Raw genomic sequence first — 21,496 nt, forward strand, 5'->3', positions numbered from 1 at the left:
GTGCTAAAGACACAGGAAGTATACTAGTGATATAGATGTAATTTGTAAATTTATTTATTTAGGTTGAGACACGCTGTATATTTTTTTTAATGTCGATATTTTTTTTAACTTATTCACTGTCCAAGTTGTATATTTTATCACGCAAATGACCTTACTAATTTAGGAAGAAATATATTTAATTAGAAAACATAAAAGAAGTTTCATTTGATCACCTTTCCAGAGAAATAAGTATTTTTTTCAGGATTTCCAGAGAAATAAGTAAAAAAAAACAGCAAAAATATTTTACGTATTTATTTTTAAACATTTTATTCAACATAGTTTTCTCTATATCTCTATAAAATAAAAATTCTTCAGAAGAACATATTTGCAAAAATATACAAAGAGAACAATAAGTGACATAAAAAACAGAAATTCTTCAAAATAGAGTTGACTTTTTAATCAAGAATTAAAACTAATAAAAAAACTAGAAAGAAATCACGAGAAAATTATCACTTTGCCTAAATAATTTGGGCTTAAATTAATATTTACAACATATCATAAATATATTCTTCTTAAGCTTAAAAAAAGTATTGGTTTTAAAAGACACATAGGTGTTTAAATATATAATATACTGTTATTTGTATATATAGTGACACTGAAATGAATATTGAACTTTAAGAAAAATGTTTTTGTTTGATTATTTTATTGTATATTAAACCTAAAATTGCTCTGGAAATATTTGTCTTCATTGCATGCTGAACTAAAATGCCTATTTTTGTTCATGGGTTATTATACAGTATGTCCCCAGATTGTCTTTTCAAGAGGAAAAACTGTCGAAAAATTATCGACATTTTGAGAAAAATGCATTCTCCATACAAAAAATTTGCTTGTTCTAAAATTGTTAACAATTGTCAATTATTTTTGATATACAAAAAACCTTAAATATGTTTTTAACATTAATTTGATTTTAAGCAAAAATAAAATATTTTCAGAGCATTTTTGGGGATTTTTATCAATCTATGCTGTGTTTGTTTTCCTATAATTCATCTTAATTTTCAATATTTAACAACTATTATTCCTTAACACATCAAATAGCAATATATTTTTATAACGTTACACATAGAAAATTCGGTTTTGTTCTTACTAATAAGCAGTTATACAGGCTGTCCAAAAATACTGACCACAGTTTTTCATGTGATCATTATTTTATTGCATCTGTATATGAAAATTAAGAAATAAACGTTCAATCTCTATTCTCCATCTGTGATATGTAACTAAATTAACTATTTGTAAAATAAAATATACAAATCTAAATCACGAATAATTTAATACTAATCAACATGAAAGCTAGTAAGCAAAATATTTGGAGAAAAGTTTTTTAGGCCGAAATCATATAATCTATTATTGTCAATATTGTGATAAAATATAAAAAGCTACAAGCAAATCATGAAGCATATATCTGGCATGTTATAAGTTAGTCAAGTTATATTCCCTGTTTAAGTCACAATACACACGCAATCGGTATGTTCTAAAATAGTGTACATTCCCTTTATACAGGGTGTCAAATAAATAAGTGCAAGTGTGGTAGATCTCCACAAAAGAAGCAGTTTAAAAACAAATTAAAAATAACCGAGTTCCAGAATTATTGTAATGTGGCAAAATACGTTATACACAAATGCCACCATATTAAATCTGTCTTCCAGATGATGCAATACGTCGAATCGAGGCATACCAGTTGCATATGTACTGTGGTTTAGTTATTGTTTTCCTTCCATATTCTGGAATAATTTTACTCAATTTAGAACAATTGTCTATAGTTTATAAGTAGTTATTTTGTTTATAGCGGAATATTAAAATGACCACGGTTAATAATATAAAATATAAAATTGCGACTAGCAAAAATCATTCAAATCAAAAGACTAATATAATATATACGCTTTCAATTTCATATAATCAGTCTCATGTGCAGCTACCACAGCTTAATAACTTTTAGTCTCTCTCAACAATTATAACACAGTAAACCTACTTTACAGTAACCACATTTCAACTAATATTACTTTAGTACTCAAAAGTTAAAATTACTTTGTACTGGAACTGTTTTGTCAAACTCTGGAATCTTAGAACATTTTAAGGGTCACAAGAATAAATTATTGAGTAACTATTCCAGTAGTCCTCCAACAGTCCCAAAATTATTTGACTTTATATTGTTTTGAACAATGTTATATTAATTTTCTTTGTTTACTGTCAGTGGTTTGAATATTTTATAGGTCAGTTTGTTTAATTATATGTTTAAGATTATAAAGTAACCTCAAAAGAAACGTCAACTGTCTAGAAATGTCCCTACTGAAAAGTAGGGTTAGCTGTGCTATATAATAAATCTTTGACAATGTAGTTTAGAGCTAGAATAAAAATATTAGAAAGCCATGCAAAAACATTAAATAATAAAATAAAATTACTGAAGAAATGTATCTTTAAAAATCAACGTAAAATATATCTATCGTTACATCATACTGTTCCGTTTAAAATTTTATCAGCACCAACGGACATAAACGCTTATAAGTTTGTAAATATATAGATATCACACATAAAGTTCGCACCAAATAGAAATATTTTCTGAAAACATGTCAAATCTATGACAAACGAATATAGTTGAGTAAAGTATATCCCAAGTAGCATTTTCACGACTTGCGACCACATGTTAACTAAACACAACGTTGGATTAGTTACAAAAAATAGTTAGCTCCGTACTTTGGGCATTAAAATAAATGTAAACGTTGTTGTAACGTTGTGCCGACGTTGAACAAGTACTACAACAAAGTAAAAGCTTCTGCGACTTCGAATAAACGTTGTCTTGTAACCTTTTTTGAGTAAGTGATATTTAGGTGATTCGGACAACGTAGTTACAATGCTGGGCAATAAAGAGTTTTCCGACGTCACTTTCAGGACCTATTCCAACGTTATGCAAACGTCGTCTGTTTTACTAATTCCAACGTTGTTTAGATTTCCTTATTCTTACGTTGGTAGGACGTCGAGCCACTACCTTTTTGTAACTGTATTGAACCATAACCTTAAATCTTAAATTTTCACTTCATTGTTCTGTTCAGTCAGACAGTTCAGTGCTGCTTTTGTTTTTATAAAAAAAACTTAATTAAAATGGGACATAAGAAAGGTGCATATTATAAAACTAAATTTAAATATACATCAACATATTACCGATACTTTATCCACTCCCTCGTTTGTTTAGAATATAGAGGGCGGCACAAGCTAGACTCTAGGATGACTTATTAGGCAATCTTGCGACTACTCGAACTACTCCGTCTTAATTTCCAAAACAACAAAGTGAAAGCCGCCCTGTTGTTGAATAAGAAAATGTTTCGTTCCTAAAATAGCAATTCCTGCTTTTTGAATACATTAACTTGAAATATTTGACACTAAATAACACGCGGAAACAATTTTTTCGACTGCGAATAAATTATTCTCATTTTACTAAAAAAAAATTCAAGAAATTTTTTAAAACTTCTTTAATTTTAAGGCCCATTAGTATTTTTCAAAGTAGAAACAATACATTTATCAATAAAGTTGTTTGCGTTTAACTTTTTTGCCTTGGGTAACGAGTTACAGATTCGGTTAAAGTGTTTCAATAATTATGATCTTCAAACATCCTCCACACTTAAATACTTTTGTTTTGTTTTCCTTTACTGCCATCTGGCATATGTCTCTAACTAAATCATAAAAATAATATGTTTACTATAATTATCCCAATTTAGGATAAAACGCGACTTAGACGCCATATTATTATAGTTTTGTATTTCTGCGAATTAGGATTTTAAACAACGTTGCCGTTTGTACTAAACGACAATGATGTTAGGAAATTAGTAGGGATAACTTGGGTCCGCAGAGCCAACAATAGACAACAATGGGCCCAACTACAAAGAGAGTATCTAAATATGTGAGAGAGGCTACACTATAATTGGAAATGGTTGAACAAGCTGAAAACAAAAGAAAATAATGATAGCTCCTTCCTTAAGTCAAACCTGAATAAATAATTTACATTACATTAACAGTTAACATCCCTATCATTAGGAAAAAACTACTATTTGATGCGAACGCTATGCCCATTACACACTGTAAATACCTATCTATAATAGTACAGTTAAGGGACTAAATCCTTCGTAAAGCCCCAATAAATAATACCTATCACACAGCTTCATATTGATGATCGTCGTTAAAACACCGAATATATCTCTTTCTCTCTCTTTTTGGATTTGATACAGTGAAATAGTTCAATGCTCTGCCGGCAGAGGTCGTTGCCGCAGAAGGTACACGTTGTGCGCGTTTAAAAGAAGCTCTGACGTCACGTCTTGCGCGGCGGAGGGGGCGGGGCGGGACACGCGTGCGCCCCCGAGTTGCTGGGAATGTTCTCGTACAGCATCGGCTTGATCATCTCTTCGGGAGGTCTGAAAAAGAGAAAAAAATCTTATTGCAAGGGGATTGGTTTGAAATTATGTATAATTTTATATAGATCGTCAAAAATGCTTTAGTTAGAATAGTTTTTATTATTATGAGACACTGTCAAACATGTATTAATTTGGTTTAATTATCAGTAGTGTATTTAACTTGTTAGAATCAATGTTGGAGAGCTTAGGAGAGCGTCAAATACTATTCTCATACTACAAAAGAACTAACTAGCAATTTATTTGACGACTAAAACTGTAGGGAAATCATTAAACTCATCTTCAAAATTGAAAAAACATTCTTATATTAAGAAACCTTGTTAATAAATGACAAAACGATGATCGGTGTTACCCCTCCAACCCAATGGGATGAACAGAGAACAGAAACGCCATGATATCAGTTCTTTATTAACTTACAACTCGATTGACAGCTTGCCACCACAGCTCAGTCGTCAAATAAGAGGATTACTACGCTATACACGACACTCAACATCTAATATGAGCCTGAAACAACATGATGTTAGTGAAAATGACGAAATATGAAAATGACGTATGATTACTTTTATGTATTTTTATCTACCTTTGCAGTTGAAATTGTTTTAACCCAAACTTATTATTATTTATGATATACATTAAACATACAATGTACTATAAAAATGTCTGCTAATAAACTATGAATAATAATAAGTGAACACATTTTAAACGTATTAGGGCAGAACACTTTTAATAAGTTGTATATGCAGGATGTAAAGACGTATAAAAAGCATATTAATGTTATGTATAGATCATACCAAATAAACTTTTAGTGACGTGATTAAGCTTGACCGATACAGCGTTGCCCACTTTTGCATATTTTCTTTTAATCAAAATATTTTAGGAAACAAAAATAAATTAATTTAAAATATATAAACAGAACATATGTATATTTACATCAACAAAACTGACTGCAAGGTCTGCTAGTAAAATTTTTTAAACTTAAAGTATCACAACACAATTCATTTAACCCAAAAACTCCATATTACTTATAGTTCTACATTGTGTCACCAAAAGTTGTGTTTTTTGTAGTGGAACACTCTATATATTAATTGATACTCGGATTCTAGGAAAAAAACAAAGGCAAGTTTGATTAGAAAAGCATTGACTAGGTTTCTGACATATTTGACATTTTCTAAAAATAAAAAAGCAATTTTAAATTTCAATAAAAGCTACCTAAATTGGAATTTATCCGGTATAGCATAATATTTCGTTAAAATATTCATTGTACTTTAAATCAAATTAAAACTTGACCCGAAAAGTTATACAGGGTGGGACAACATTAATATTGAACACTGATCACTTTCAAAAGCAAGTTACTGTTTTATTTCAAATGAACACCCAGTATATTATTCAGATATTCAATGAGGACTCTTCAAAACACTACTAAGGTGGTCTACCCCTCAGACAAAGATTTTCCTAGATATTTTTATTTGTATGATTTGATGTTAGTAGATCTTTATTATTTGATAAAATCTAGGTGGCTGTGATTATTTGAAAATTATTTTAAACCAAAATGTTAATATTTATAGAAGACACTAACCAAACAATAAGCTATAAAAATGTCTGCGAAAATAAACTATGAATATTAATTAATAAGTAAACAAATTTAAAACAATGAGTAGATTTTATTAAGGCAGAAAACCTTCAATAATTTGTATATACAGAATGTAAACACGTAAAAAAGTGTATTAATGTTATTTTCAGTTAGTTAAAAAACAAAAACTAAAGAAAGAATTGTTTTGGCCTTGAACTATTTGACAACCAGATATATGTTTAAAAAAACATTTTGATGTTCACTGGAAAAAAAACTTCTGAGAGTCAAAGTACTAGCGGTCCTCAAACAACGTCAAGCGCTTAACAAAAATAACCCACAAATATGATGATTTGACTGTGATTTCGTATAAATATCAATGAATTGTTACTTTTCTTACCTGGGAAGTGGTATTTCCGACACTATTCTAGGTGGTTTTTTCGCTTCAGGCCTCAAAACCACCGGACTGGGTGACTGTGGAAAATGGGGCGTGCTTACTGGCCTACCGAGTGAACCGACATTCCCTAAACTTCCAGAAAGGGCTGTGCCTAAACTACCCATATCACTGCTGTACCGAATGTTGGTATACTCTCTACCGGACTGTATTGATTTCTAAATAAAAAATATTTATATGGAATTACAAATAAAATATATAATAAAAATTTATACTAACTTGTTCAGCCTTCATTCTTTCAGTCGTCGTTTCTATGTGATGTTGCACAGCTAAATACACGAACTTATACTGAGCTTCTGTCTGGACCATGCCAGACCGCTGCGATCTGACCATCTGAATTGTACGCTGAATATCAATTTCACAATCGAGACCGTACTTTTTCAGTTGATCTAAGATCATGTCTATGACTATAAAAGTACCGGTTCTACCAATACCTAAACAACATCAAATCAAATTATAATAAAAATAGTTTAATTAAATGAATATATATGTTTGTACCTGCTGAACAGTGGACTAAAATGGCTCCAGGTGGTTGGGTATTGGGTAGTTCTTGTTGTAGTTGCTCTTGACGTTTGTTAACTTCATGAAGAAAGTTCAGAACGCATCCTGGGTCTGAAGGAACTCCATGATCTGGCCAGGCCTATACAAACCAAGATTATAGAACAATGAAGGTATGGTAATCGCAAAACATTTTCCGATGCACGTCATCAATCATATTGACATTGACGAATAAAGTCTATAAACCTGACTAAATAAAATTTTGGCAAAAATGTTTAAATTTGTTGTATAATTTAAGATACCGAGCAGCTCTTCATTTTACTTTATATAGCAAATGATTGTAACAGATATTTTATTTAGATTAAAGCTGCAAAAATTAGTTTAAACCGAATTTTATTATCGCTATGTTTTGGTTTGGTTGATCTTGTCGATCTTGTCGTTCGACAGACTATATGTAACTCACTAAAAACTAAATAATACTTACAGTAAAATGATAGTGGAAAACTTTTCGTTCAACACTCGAACCTTCCATAGTAACCATGAACTCCCTCAGAGTATAGTGCGGCGTAGAGGACTCAATCAAGTTCTTAACCACTATATTCCCATACCCTTTCGAACCATTCTGATCAGGCCAGTATCTAGCGCACTTATTTTTGCCCCTCTCTGTTTCTTTGGTAGTCATGACTATCACGCGGCAATTTTCTTGCCACACCATTTGCCAGAAATCGGCCACCGTGGAGGGTAGGCAACCCTGCGTGGCGATGTAGACCTTTCCGCTGGGGTCGGCCCCAAGTTCTCCGCCCATGGTGTCGTCTGATTTCCATTTAATATAGTTGGCGTTGATGTAGTCTGCACCCGCTTCGTTGAGGTCTACGTTTTTTAGTTTCACCCTTGTATCATCAACTGTAATAAGAAATAAATAATGATATAGTCTGTGAAACGAATAACTTTGAATTTGACAGTTCCCGCGGGCTTTTCTACTGTTAATTTTATTAGGTTAGCAACTTGCGGCCATGCTGACGCAATGCCGTCTCTAATAGAACAGCCGCGGAGCGAGATTTATGACGTCACGCTAGTTAGATACTACGGATTAATAAATATATTGTAGAATACATGGAAAATATAATTATTCCTCGTATTTTTGGTTACATTGATTATGGCTGAAATCGTACTCCATAGTCAATGTAGATAGTTTTAGTGTTAAGAATAATAATTTTAAAAAATATGTGGTCATCTTTTGACAAGTTTATATTAATTTATTAATTGCAGTAAACGTTATGTGGTGTTATTTTATATGTAATTTTTTGGATTATATTCGACACTTTTTTTTTCATATGACTCAACACTGATGAAGGCTATGTTAGCCGAAACGTTTTTTTAAAACCCAAAAAAATAATGAAAACCCAAATGAAAACTTAATTAGCGTTTTTCCCTTACAGCGATCCCGACAGCGAATGAAAATGCGTGAGTTAAGAGCTTCTTATCTCACTGACGTAGATAAAATAAATTTAAAACATTCCTTTTGCAAAAAAAACAAGAGTTTGACCATTCAATTATTATTCATACGTTGGAGGGCTCTATGTGTACTTATTTTTAATATTTACTTACATGGTAATATATTTTTGTATCTATTCTTATTTCTATTTTCAGCTTTGCTGCCTTCCTTCCTGGAATACAAGTGTTTAAATTCTTGCTGTTGCAGTGATTCAAACTCTTCCCAGAATCCAGCCTTTCCAAAACTATTTGGTCCATTCTCAGACTATGTAATAAAACCAAAAATTCAGTTAGGTTAGGTTTGATAATTTAGTTTTTTAAATTATTAAAGGTTACATACCTGTAGCTGTTTTACCCTGGAATGTATGCCAGAAGCGTTGATTCTGGTGGCATTGAAGGGTTGTTTTAGATGAACTACCGTTCCTGACGTTTCAACCATAGGGTTCTTCTTGTAGTACTCTATCAAGTCGGCTAGGGTGTTGAATTGTTCTCCACCACCAACGTCGTATTTGTTGTCCTAGAATAAAAAACAAAACACTGTATACTCAGACTCATGAAAGATGGCAATTGTGTAAGAATACTTTTATTCGAAGACTTGGGGAATACAATGTTTGGGGGGAACACAAGGAACAAGATACAACTTTTCATCAACATTAAACGGCCTATTCGATTTTGCTAGCACTAGAAAAAAATTCAGTGCCCCTTTTACCCTCAAAATTTCATTTCAATCGCTAAAAGCACTTGGAAGAAAATTACAATAAACCGAAAAAAAGTTAAGACAACCTAACTATGTTGATATGAAAAATAAATCTTATTTTTCTTAATCTCCCCACGAGAGATGGCACATGTTTTATGAAATACCCTGTATAAAATAAAATTGAAATCAGGAAAAATCAATCTTCTTTGAACAAAAACAGAAAACACTAAAATATAATTTATTTTTAAGTGAATCTCTACGCATAACTGACTACTCCATTAAATCGTAAAATAGTAAAAAATGTCAAGGTTCTTCAATTATAAAGCGCGAATTGATGTTTACATTTTTTTCATTGCGATTATTTAAATCAATTAAAAAGATTACTCACCGAAGTGCACCTGATCATTACGTGAGTCACTTTGTCGTCAGTCCTTACCGAAAGAACGAAATCGCCGGGCATGGACTGGCTTTCCCTGACTAAGAAACTGCCGTTTTTTCCTCTATCTAGTATTAGTTTTTCGGCTTCTTTGCCTGACAAATGTCCATGGAACCATCTGTAACAAATAAAGAAAATTGTTAAGAAAAATATGCTACATTATAGGTTAACATTGAAAGGTACAAAAAACATTTTGAGGTCTGCCGAAAAACGAAATATTTTGAGCGATACTGCCAGTAGTCCTCAAACAGTATCATATACAGGGTGTCCCAGGTGGCTGAGCGTGCATTAGAAGATTCTAGAGAACTACAATATCTATATTATTCGAATATTCAATAGAGAATTCATGTTTCGCAAAATACTCTACTAAGGTTTCCCACCCCTCAGACAAAGATGTTCCTAGATACTCTCATTTTTATGATTTAGCGTCAGTAGATCTTTATTATTTAATAAAATCTAGGTGACTATGATATGTCTAACGTTAATTTAACGAAAATTAAACGATTTAGCCGTTTTTCAACAATTAAATTTAAGATTTTTCAACAATTTTCTTGAAAACATTTTATGTATCACTTGTATTAGATTTTCAAGAATTGAAAAAGATTATAAATTATATAAATAAACATAATCGTTCTAATAAAAACCCATTGGGATTGTAATAAACTTAATAAAACCACAGAATAAACTTTATATAACAAAGTAATCGGGGTTTTCTGATTCCCAAACAAATGACTGCCTGCACAAGGCATCACGAGCTCGAATTATTAAGGCATCAAATTAGCGGGAAATTTCACTAGCTAAAAATAGACAGTTTGATAAAAATAATGATTGTTTACCTGTTTTTTTTACGCAATTTGATGTACCGTACATATATCATGTTACAAGGCATGTATTTTAACCATTAATTTAATAAGTACCTACTATTTTCGTTATTGCATATAGTAAAATTACTAGTTTACAACTTATAGCGCGTATGTAACAGTTAAAAAAACTGCATTTCGGGGAAAAACATGAATCTACGGTTATTTACAAATCTTTGGTGTAATATTTAAAAAAATTTCAATGAACTCTACAAAGAAACTATTTAAACTACTTATTTATTTGTTTGTTTTGTTATAGACATGTATTAAAATTAAGTTAGGTATGCACTAATTTACCATAAATACATAAAAGGGAAATTAAAACAACTTTCGGTGCACGTCATCTTGCGTCGTCATGGAGTTTGCTGGTGGTCGTATTATGATGTGCAACCAAAGTTATTTCAATTTCCCTATGTCATCATCTAACATCATCAGCAGATGATTATAAACTACTTAGTTTATAATCATCTGCTGATGATGCTAACATGGTTAGCGAAACGCGCGTCCAGTGTAAAAGTAAAAGTGTTTTGGTGTATTGTGGTGATTTAGTGTTTTTATTTTGCTGTTTAACACCAAAGGTTCCAACCCTCAACGAGAACCATTACTCGCAGCGATTTTTACCAAGAGACCTTTTTTACGTAGAAAATGTCGTAAATGTATATTTTTTACTCAGTAGTTTTATACAGGTACGGACGAAAAGTTATTAGTCTTCAAACCAGTTAAAAAATATGTAGGTGGCGCCCTCTACAAGTAGGAGTCGTATTGACATAAAAATGAAATTTCTGATGTCAAAAAACTCCCAGATACCAATTTTCATCCAAATATAAACGTTACTTCCGAAATTATTTGGAAAAAATCGAAATAAAAATGAAATTTCTACACCCTGTATCTTCGAAACTAAGCATTTAAGGACATACGTTTATACGAACTTTTTTACTCATTTTTATCTGCAGAATATGCTGCCGAAGTTTCCGGAATACAGTTCCGTCCACCCTGTATATTATTATACACCAAAGCTATTACAAACACTGTAGATATTGTAAAAAAAACCATTTGTCTACAGTGCTCGAGAGTGCTGAAATTTAAATTCTTCAGCAACTATAATTATTAATAGTTAATTTATAGAAAATAAACATTCAGCTTACATATTAATTAACTCTTTAAAAATCATTAAAAACATATTTAAAATATATTATTTTAACCCATTTTATTACAAAAAAAAAACAATTTCATTGACTCGCTAAAATTTCCAATTAACAAATGAGATTTTTACCTTGGTTCTGTCAACTCTTTCTTTCCGAGAATTGTTTATATGTATTTTAGCAAAAATGAGAAATAAACATCTTTTTAATGAAAAATTAATAACCAAACGTGGTAGAATACTTGTTTTGAATATTAAAATTTAAATATTAAAATAATAATATCACTTTAAATTAATGTAAACTGGTTTTGATAGTGAAAATTGAGAAGTAGAAAAAATATCTCACAATGATGGTGTAACTTTAAACCATATTACCGATTTATATAAAAAAAAAAATAGTCAACATATCGACAATAACATGTTGAAATCCTTGGCACTCTCAATAGACCAAAACTGGTAGGAATAAAAATATTATACCTATGTATATGGCATGTCTGGTAGGTATGTTGTAAATACCAAGTAATGACAGATTAAAAATAAGTGGATTGAATAAATAAGATGTTCTCTGTATCATCATCATCATCACTTTCAGCTTATTCAACCAATTCCAATTATGTTATTATTAGAATGTCTTCTGTATACAAGATTAAGAGTTATACATATATATATGATATATAAGAGTTAAGACCATTTACAGGAGCACTGAATGGCATCTGGTGGGACAAAAACAAGACCAAACACAAAATTACATATTGGAAGAGCCCTAGTGGAGTCGGTAGTAACTTATGGGTGTGAAGTTTGGACCTTAAAAGCTGAACAAAAGCGAGCTTTAAAGACGCCTTTTTCACATTTAAAATTGACAAAATAATTAACTCAAAATTTCTCAGCTGTTATTTTTATAAGTTTACCATAGGCAACTAATAATACACACTATCTTAACAAAGCTTTGACAAGGACTACAATGACGTCACAACTCACAACTGTCAGCTGAAGCGCGGGAAGAGACAAACGTACGTCTTATGAGGATGAGCAATCCTATTAGTTTACCGTTCTTGAGTTGAGACAACCCTGGAGTATATATACAGGGTGTCCCAGAAATAAGTGCAAATATTTTAAGGAGTGGTAGATCTCGATAAAAGAACCATATCATCTCTTTATCGTTTTTCAAATAAGTCCAAAATAACGATGTTATTTTACATTGAAAATTTTCAAAAAAAAATGATTTTTTGCTAAAATTTTGAGAACCACTGGATCTTTTCTGGATTTTCTTTCTTGTAAATTTAATCTAATACCTATGTTGCCATATTATCAAGAAATTATGTTTTTTAACTAAACAAATTTTCAAATTTTTTTTTCGCGAAGGCGCGTGTTTCTGGGGTTGAATTATACTGCCAGTTAAAATATTTGCACTTATTTCTGGGACACCCTGTATAGTTAAGACCATTGATGTAACTGGAGGGGGGCCCTGTAGTGTCGGGCCTACCCCAGTTACTGCTGGGTACCCTCCAGAGAAATCCTGAATTTTGACTGAAGAAACAATGACAAGCAAATAAAAATTAATATTTAGCCAAGACTCATACCTTGGCTAAATATAAATTTTTATTTGCTTGTGGTCTAGTAAAAATGACTTTTTCGGGTTTTGTTAAGTCAATATTATTTTGTTTTGTTCAAATAATGTGTTTTTTGTTAAGTTTTTATTTTTTTTACAAAGTTTGTAGGTATTTAAGTAATCAACGAGAACACGAGTTGATAAACCAAGTCCATCACATTTTATTGAAAAAATTTATCAATTAATTAACTTATTATAATTATTATTAATTTTTAATAATTAACTGTGATTTTATAAAAATATTATTAGATTTATTATTAGATTAGTTTGCATTTTAGACACTTTTAAATGATTTTTTTTGGTTCAAAAGTGCTTCATCCAAGAATTTTTTTCTTTTAAACAGCAAAACTGTAAACTGTTCTAAGCCTAGGACTTTAAAAAAAACCAAAAATTTTTTTTTGCTAAATTCGTGGGTACTTATACTTTACAAGACCCAAAATCGAAATAAAAATGAAACTCTACACCTTGTATCTACGGAATAAAACATTTTCGAAACTCTACACCTTGTATCTACGGAATAAAACATTTTCGGACATAAATTTATATGAACTTTTTTACATAATTTCCCGGAATACAATCCGGTCCACACTGTATATTCTATTTTTAGTCGATAAAATGTTAAAAACAAAATAATATCCATAAACAAGCAAATCAATAAAAACGGTTACCTTTAATTGAATCCTTCTGGGATTAACCGCAAGTATCCTTGGTAAAAAACAGAGGGGAAAAAAGCAGGAACTATTTTAAACAATGGAGTGTGATAAATTAGCTCTCGCACATAACTTAAATAGCGCGATGATCGTGCTTTGGCTGATAGAAATCTGAATTCCTCAAATAGTAAAAGATACTGAAATTCGCGGGATAACTTAACAGTTTGAAAACCCGAAGTAAACTACTAGACGCGACGAATACTCGCTCAATCGATAATATAGAATTTATTCGATTCAAAGTGCGATGTTAGAAAAATAAATAATTATACAGAGTGTAGCTAATCAGGGTTTCCATACAAGTTTTGAGAAATTCCGGACATGTGAGTCGAAAAATAAATCTTGAATTTATTTACGTAAAGTTTGTCTCAAAATGACAGTTGTTGTCTGCCAAATAAATAAATAAATAAATAAATTGTTATTAAAGTATACGAGCCCTGACAACTAAATGTTCGGACAAACAAAAATTTATTAAAAACCATGTCATCCACAGAATCAAATCCCTCAAGTGGCAATGGGCAAGATATCTGGCAAGAAGGACGGACAACAGATGGACCACAAAAATTACAGCATGGTACCCACAAGAAATTAAGAGACATAAAAGAAGACCAAACCTGAGATCGGACCATCCTCCTCCTAGGTGCCTTCTCTGTTGAGGTTGGCGATTAATATGGCATATGACTTACTGTCCAGAGCTTGGTGAATAAGGATGTTTCCGTCGCCGTCGGTGTGGGTCCAAGTCCAATCTCTTATGTTACGTAGCCATGATTTCTTTTTCCTCCCTATGCATGCTACGTTTTCCATCGACTTTTCCTTCTATTATGAGCTGTATTTCTTCATATTCTGAGTGCCGCATTAGGCTCCGCGCGCACTGCATCGGATCGGGCCGGCGAGAAACGGCGAAGGCGATGACTCGACTATCGTAGATAGGTAGAGGTAGGAATCTGGCCTCTACAGGCCGAAATGTTTTAGTGGACGCAGGCGCCGTCTACAGGTACGATGGTCGCAGTCGCTTTTGCTGGTCGGTCCGATCCGATGCAGTGCGCGCGGAGCCTTATATGTCCAAGGTAGGAAGTCTTTTTGATTTTAATTGTACCTGTTAGGTGTGCTCGAGTTTTCATTATGTTTAAAACTTCACAGTTTGTTGTGTGTTCTGGAGGTCCAACTTATCCTCAGCATCCGACGATACATCCACATTTCAAACGCATTAAGGCGTTTGATGTCTTCTTGTTTCAGCGTCCATGTTTCGCATCCATATTGAAGTAGGGGCCATATACATATATATACATTTTAATGTTCTTAGCCTCGTTGGTATAGCTATTCTCGGATGGCATAAGAACTTCCGCATGTTGAGGAAACCAGCCCTAGCTATTTCAATCCTTCTTCTGATTTCCTTAGAGTGGTCTAGCTGACTGTTTAATTCCCTACCCAAGTAAATATATCTCTGTGTGGTTTCTAGATGGACGCCATTTACTATTATGTCGGTGTTTTCATTGTCTTGCGGATGTCTGTCGAAAATCATAGTTTTTGTCTTGACGGTGTTAATCTCTAGACTCATCCTGATACTTTCTTCTGTCAGTTTGTCCATTAGGGTTTGCAGCTGGTCTTCGGATTCTGCTAATACCACGGTGTCGTCTGCGTATCTTATATTGTTTATAATATTTCCATTTATTTTTTAGCCCCTTCTGGACAATTTTGAAGAGATTTTCGGATTATATATTCGGCCAATGGGGGGACCATGGTATTAGGAAATTAGCGGGGATAACTTGAGCCCGCATAGCCAACAATAGACAACAATGGACTTAACTACAAAGAGAGTATCTAAATATGTAAAGGAAGGTATAGCATAACCGGAAATGGTTGAATAAGCTGAAAATAATGATGACGATTAGCCATAGATATAGTCCAAGTAATCAGAGACACCCTGTATGTGTACTTGTTTGTACTTTTATGATGCGAGACTATTAAATATGCTAATACGTTTTACTTTTGTACAGAGAGAGAATATGAAGGAAAAACATGGAGAAGTTCATAGTTGTTTAAACAAATAACATCTAATTTGCATTTGTCTTTGATTACCAACGCAGACAAGGTCGATAATGGAGTCATTTATTTTTAAAATGACACTTTACTATTTTTTTTATCTAGTTCAGTAGAAGGTAGTTCAAATTTTATATAGAGGCACTATCAAATATTCTATCAATGGTAGTTTTAGTAGTTAAACCTATCTAACCTAACATCACGTATCGGGCTTTTCAGTCACAGAAAAGCTCATGAAAGAAAACGCCTTGCGTGACCATCTTCTGATGTGTGTCGAATACTCGTGAGCGAGTAATGGCAGCAATGGCAGTATGTATCTATACTTTTGAATAAGAAGACTAAGGAAGGAGCATAATGCTATCCATGTATTCATGCATGGTGGGCGGAAAAAGCACTCTAGGGTGGGGATCCTTGACAGTTCTGTTTGACGATTCATTTGACACATTTGAATTTGATTTGAAATTTTGTGGATTTGTCAGTCTTTACGGAGCTTATTTTATGTTATTTATTATTTATTTTACTACTGATAGTTGTATAAAGGTAGTAAATCTAGATGGAAATTGTGGCAGAACTTAAATTAACAGTGACACTATCGCGATTTATCGAAAAAGACTCTAAAATAGTTGGTAGTGTAGCGTGCGGTAGATCTCGGCAAAAATCGAGTCAAATAATGGAACAACTTTTCGCTAGTAAGTGACTATATAATATACATACGTGTAGTAAACCGATCATTTATGAAATTCACTTAAATTAACTAAATTATATATTTTTCTTGCATTTTAGCTTTTATTTATTACTTGTCAAAGATTAGATATCAAAGAATTTAGACACGTTAATTTGACTTACCTGCTTCAGGAGCGTATCGGATGTTTCTGTTAATAAATACTTATTATAACTTATCTATTTTTATTAGAATTATATATTTTTATAACAATTTTAATAACTACCAACATTTATTCACAACGTAAAATAAAACAACAAATTATTGAGTCTACCCCACGTCTACCCTACATTTATCCAGTTTGTACGTTAATGGAAATTCTTGCTTTGCTTTATCATCACCATTACAAATGATTAATTCGACGCGAACGAAGTCGCTGGTACACGCTAGTGTATGTATATGTATGTAGTAATGTTACGTAAAATTATGCGTTCTTTTTTGCTCTAGTAGTTTTGTCTTTTTGCTATCTACCACTAGCCACATTCGACGATTATGTTGATAACATAACATCATTTTTTATTTCTCAACCTACAATAATTTTATCATACAATCCAAAACCATATTTTTCTGCAAAAATTAAAAAACTCGTGCTAAAGGCATAATACGATTACAATTTCAAAATTACTAATTAACGAAGATTTTAATTGTCAATCTAATCAGCTGATTATCAATAATGTTATCGGGATTTTCGCGTAATATAATGAAACTTTAAACAGGTTAAATGGTCACGCGCTAAACCGAACATTAAAAAGAAAACGATGCACTTTAAATGACATAATTGCACCACTGCACGCCTTGCTATCGACTGTTAGATAATTAGAATTCGATTTTTAAACAATTAGCGTGAAGTAGTTTACGTTAAAATGTGTAAATTATTGTTTTAATTGTGTTTATTGTTGATTATGCTTAGGGTTGGATACTAATTGTTACAACCAATTAAAGTTATTGTAATTTACGTTGACAAATCTTAAAAAAAGAGGGGGTCAGATCAAACTGTAAATAAACAAACGGTTTGTTTACATTTTATTTGTGTATTTAGCACAGTTAATGTCCTCGGATTGTCTTTACAAGAGGAAAAAGTCTTTATTATTCATATTTTGAGAAAAAGGCATTCTTAATAAAAAAATTTCGCTTGTTCTAAAATGGTTAATCCTGTTAAAACTTTAACTGTTGGGCGCTGGGCACCCCCCAGAGAAATCTTGAATTATGACTCTTGGCTACGCATTAATTTTTATTTACTTGTGATGTAGAAAAAATGACGTTTTCTAGTTTTGTTTAGTTAATATTATTTTGTTGTGTTCAAAAAATGTGTTAATTTTTTTTTTAGAAAATTTGTAGGTATTTAAGTAATCTACGGGAACACGATTTGATAACCAAGTCTATCAAAAATTTTATTGATAGAGAATGTAGTAGTTCTATATCCACGGAATATTGGGACACCCTGTATATGCTAAATGTAATTTTATTTTTCTAAAGAAAATGGAACACTCCGCTTTCAGTTGTGTACTCCAAACTTTCCTTCCCACAAAATGAATATAATTTTTAGCAATTATTATGATAAATAACAATTACATATATTCAAAAGAAAAATTTTCCATATTAGTAACATCTTGGTATATCTCCATTCGCTAATGAAATTAATATTTGTTGTTTATAAACAACACAACATGCTTCTAAGTATGGATGAGAATGAGAGAGAACACAAACAATAACATAAACATTACCATTAAAAACGAATAAACAACATTAGTATAAAAGACAAATCTAAAATCAACTGGCATAATTGCAAGATATTGTCATCAATATACTTACTACCTACATATTATGTTTTATATTTATTAACATTTCTGACCTCTAAGTCTCCTCAATATACAGGGTTGTCAAATTTTTTACTAATTTTGCTACCTGAACTAAATTATATCAGTATCTTTGTAGTACGAGGATACTCTGAAAACTTTTCAACCGCCATTGTTTGTCAGCAAAATAAAATTCTGAGATTTTCCGAGGATAAATGTCATAAAGCTTCTATAATAAAAAATTGCAAGGGTATAAGTCTGGCGAACACGGAGGGTACCTTAGCATTTTAAAGTGTAACCCGTGTAGTTTCGACAGCAGGGTATCGTAGTGCTTCGATTTTCCTCAATATTTTGAGAAACAACATTTTTATCTTTTCAAAACATGGGATTGTTGTAATTTCTGACTACTAAGTTTTTCTTTTTGTAAAGACGTATATTTAAGAAGACTTCTTTAAAGTATAGCTTACGCATTTGAGGACACCCTGTATAAATACCAAATATAATAGTACGTTGCAGAAAAAACACTATTAATATTAATATTCAAAGTCATATTTTCCATTATACCTAGTTCTCCTAAAAAAGCAATGTTGCCCACGTGTATGTTCGCTATAAAATTAATTAAAAATTAAAAAACGACGTGGGCAGTGATCGAAACTGATTAGTACAAAAAGTACCTTCGCATTTTATGTGTATGCTGTCTCCAGTCTGCCGTAATCGTAGATAAACAACTTTGACCTTGCCGCAGAAGAAATTCATTCATTTTTTTTCGGTAGAACACTTACCGGGCGCGTCACGAAAGTGGCTCACCCCTATAACTTTTTTATTTTTTCAGATAAAAAAAACAGATTTGGTATTATAGTATGACATAAATTAGGATTGATTGACGTATTCAATTTTTTTTGGTTACTTCCTGTTTCAATGAAAACGGCTCTCGGTATTTTTTTACTTTATTCGAAAGAAAATGACATTCTCAATAGAATGACATATCATATGTCAACATTTGACATTTTCTATTGGAGGCATTATATTGGCCTTTTCTAAGGAGCCTTGGAAAAATAGATTTGATAGTCTAAAATTTTTACTGTCTTGTCCTGACCGGTTAAAAGATGCCCAAATGGTATTTTTAATCATATCTCATTTTTTTCAAATGGAACGAGGGTGATTCATTAGCATTTAGAAAAGGCATTTTTTTACGAATAATTTGATACCACACACTTGGTATTTGAGTCAAATATTCGTTTGTGAACCGCATGTTATACATTCAAATAAACCATATGCGAAAATGTCAAAAGTTGACATATTATGATATGTCTTTTTCTATCAAATAAAGTAAAAAAATACCGAGAGAACCATTTAAAAATCAAAAGTTGTAGTCATTTCCGGTGAAACAGGAAGTGACCGAAAACAATTGAATACGTCAATCAATCCTAATTTATGTCACATACTAACATACCAAATCTCGTTTTTTAACTGAAAAAGTAAAAATCATCTTGGCTCATCACTAATATCAAAAAAAAATTCTAAGAGTACTTGAAAGCGTCCAATGACAACAATTTGCAATTAAAAAATGATGATACATTTTATTTGTCAATTTTATATAGCGATTAAGTTCCATTTGTAGTCGGAACACGTGAAAAAACAAAGGAAGTCCGACAGACGATTGCCATGGCCGCCTTTAAGTAACCTTAAGTTAAATACGGAAAGAAACGTCAGTTGTCAATGGTTTTCTTATTCGCGGAATTTTGATTCAAGACACATATGAATCCCGATGAAATGTATTTCACTTCCGAAAACATATGAATAAATAAAATTAAGCTATGTCAAATATATGTATGACAAATTAATGATTTATCTTATATAAAAATGGTCATATTTATTTGAAGGATAAACTATGCAAGAATTTTCATGGAATAGTTTTATTACTTATAGAAATCGAGTAAAGTGCATAAAAGGTATGACTAAACGTAAATATGGAGGCGTTTATTATTATGCGAAGATTTCACCTTGATACGTAAATTTTAAATCTTTGAAACACCCACAAGTCAAAACAACAGATACAGCTAAAAGAACATGCTCATTTTAGTATATGTATAACATTGATAAATATTTTATCATAGATTTTTAGTAAATATTATATTTTTAGAAACTTCTTAGGATCTTAAATTTAATTATTTCGATATCAAAAGCTGAAAATATGAACGCCCAACAAAGACTTTCTTTATCATGTCATTTTCAGGTATCTATAAGATTTTTTGCTGAACTTCTTTTAAATTAATCTCTCTTTGTTAAAGGTCTTAATATTTAAGAAGGTTATGTTACGTTAAATTACTGTCAAAAACGGAAATTACCTTGAGAAGAGAATTTTTTGAAATTTGCCTGTGAGGAACATCTGAGAAATTAATTTTCTGGATCAGTAAGTAGCTCTTGTTTTTTACACAGTATAAGACAAATATTTTTTTCTATTATCTTGAAGGAAAATATTTATTTTGCTTTGAAGTATATTCAATCTATGTAACTGACAAGGTTATTTCCTAAAAGTAAAGCATTTTTTTTTGCTTTTTGTAATTAGAATAAAGCAATAACAATTTTACAAAGCTTGTAATATTAATTTCAATAATTCCATAAAGAATATTGTATATATTTAATTATAATTGTTTACTTTCAATATTAGGAAATATACCGTGTGATCTTTTGCTTGAAAATGTAGTAAATAGATATAATAGTGTACACTACTACCAAAAATACTAATTTGTGAAAAGTTATGTTTTCATTTTTGACGAATTATTCTTTTTATACGTCCCATCGCATGGAATTTTTGTCTTATTTTAATAAAAAGATATTCTCAATGTCCAATCATAACTTTTTCACAAAAACACACGCAAGGCAAAACTTTAAAATGTAAACATACCTAGCAAAAACTCAAAAGCCCTAACTTGTAAATTAACAATTGTGATTTTGGCAAATTGAATTTTAGAAAAAAACATTTCATGAAAGTTAAAACATATGCTTTTGAAAATTCACAAATTGATCTGTTTTTAACAGA

General features: G+C 31.5%; 1 protein-coding gene across 3 annotated transcripts in view; it reads right to left on the minus strand.

The window, feature by feature from the left end:
* Nucleotides 1–3,717: 3,717 nt before the first annotated feature.
* LOC115881513 (tyrosine-protein phosphatase non-receptor type 11-like) overlaps nucleotides 3,718–21,496 on the minus strand; it is a 29,822-nt gene continuing 12,043 nt past the window's right edge. For 2 of the 3 annotated variants that reach the window (XM_030899028.1, XM_030899029.1), the window contains 8 exons: nucleotides 9,532–9,697; nucleotides 8,787–8,963; nucleotides 8,561–8,711; nucleotides 7,437–7,855; nucleotides 6,953–7,094; nucleotides 6,674–6,888; nucleotides 6,401–6,612; nucleotides 3,719–4,436 (listed from right to left, as the gene is read on the minus strand). In XM_030899028.1, the coding sequence (XP_030754888.1) occupies nucleotides 4,334–4,436; nucleotides 6,401–6,612; nucleotides 6,674–6,888; nucleotides 6,953–7,094; nucleotides 7,437–7,855; nucleotides 8,561–8,711; nucleotides 8,787–8,963; nucleotides 9,532–9,697 (1,585 nt within the window). In that variant the 3' untranslated portion in view covers nucleotides 3,719–4,333. Of the gene's footprint in view, nucleotides 4,437–4,850; nucleotides 4,938–6,400; nucleotides 6,613–6,673; nucleotides 6,889–6,952; nucleotides 7,095–7,436; nucleotides 7,856–8,560; nucleotides 8,712–8,786; nucleotides 8,964–9,531; nucleotides 9,698–21,496 lie in introns of all 3 variants that reach the window. The other variant, XR_004050056.1, reaches the window with a different exon arrangement.

Source organism: Sitophilus oryzae, unplaced genomic scaffold, assembly GCF_002938485.1.
Source record: "Sitophilus oryzae breed Bouriz unplaced genomic scaffold, Soryzae_2.0 scaffold_172_pilon_pilon, whole genome shotgun sequence".
Lineage (NCBI taxonomy): Eukaryota > Metazoa > Arthropoda > Insecta > Coleoptera > Curculionidae > Sitophilus > Sitophilus oryzae.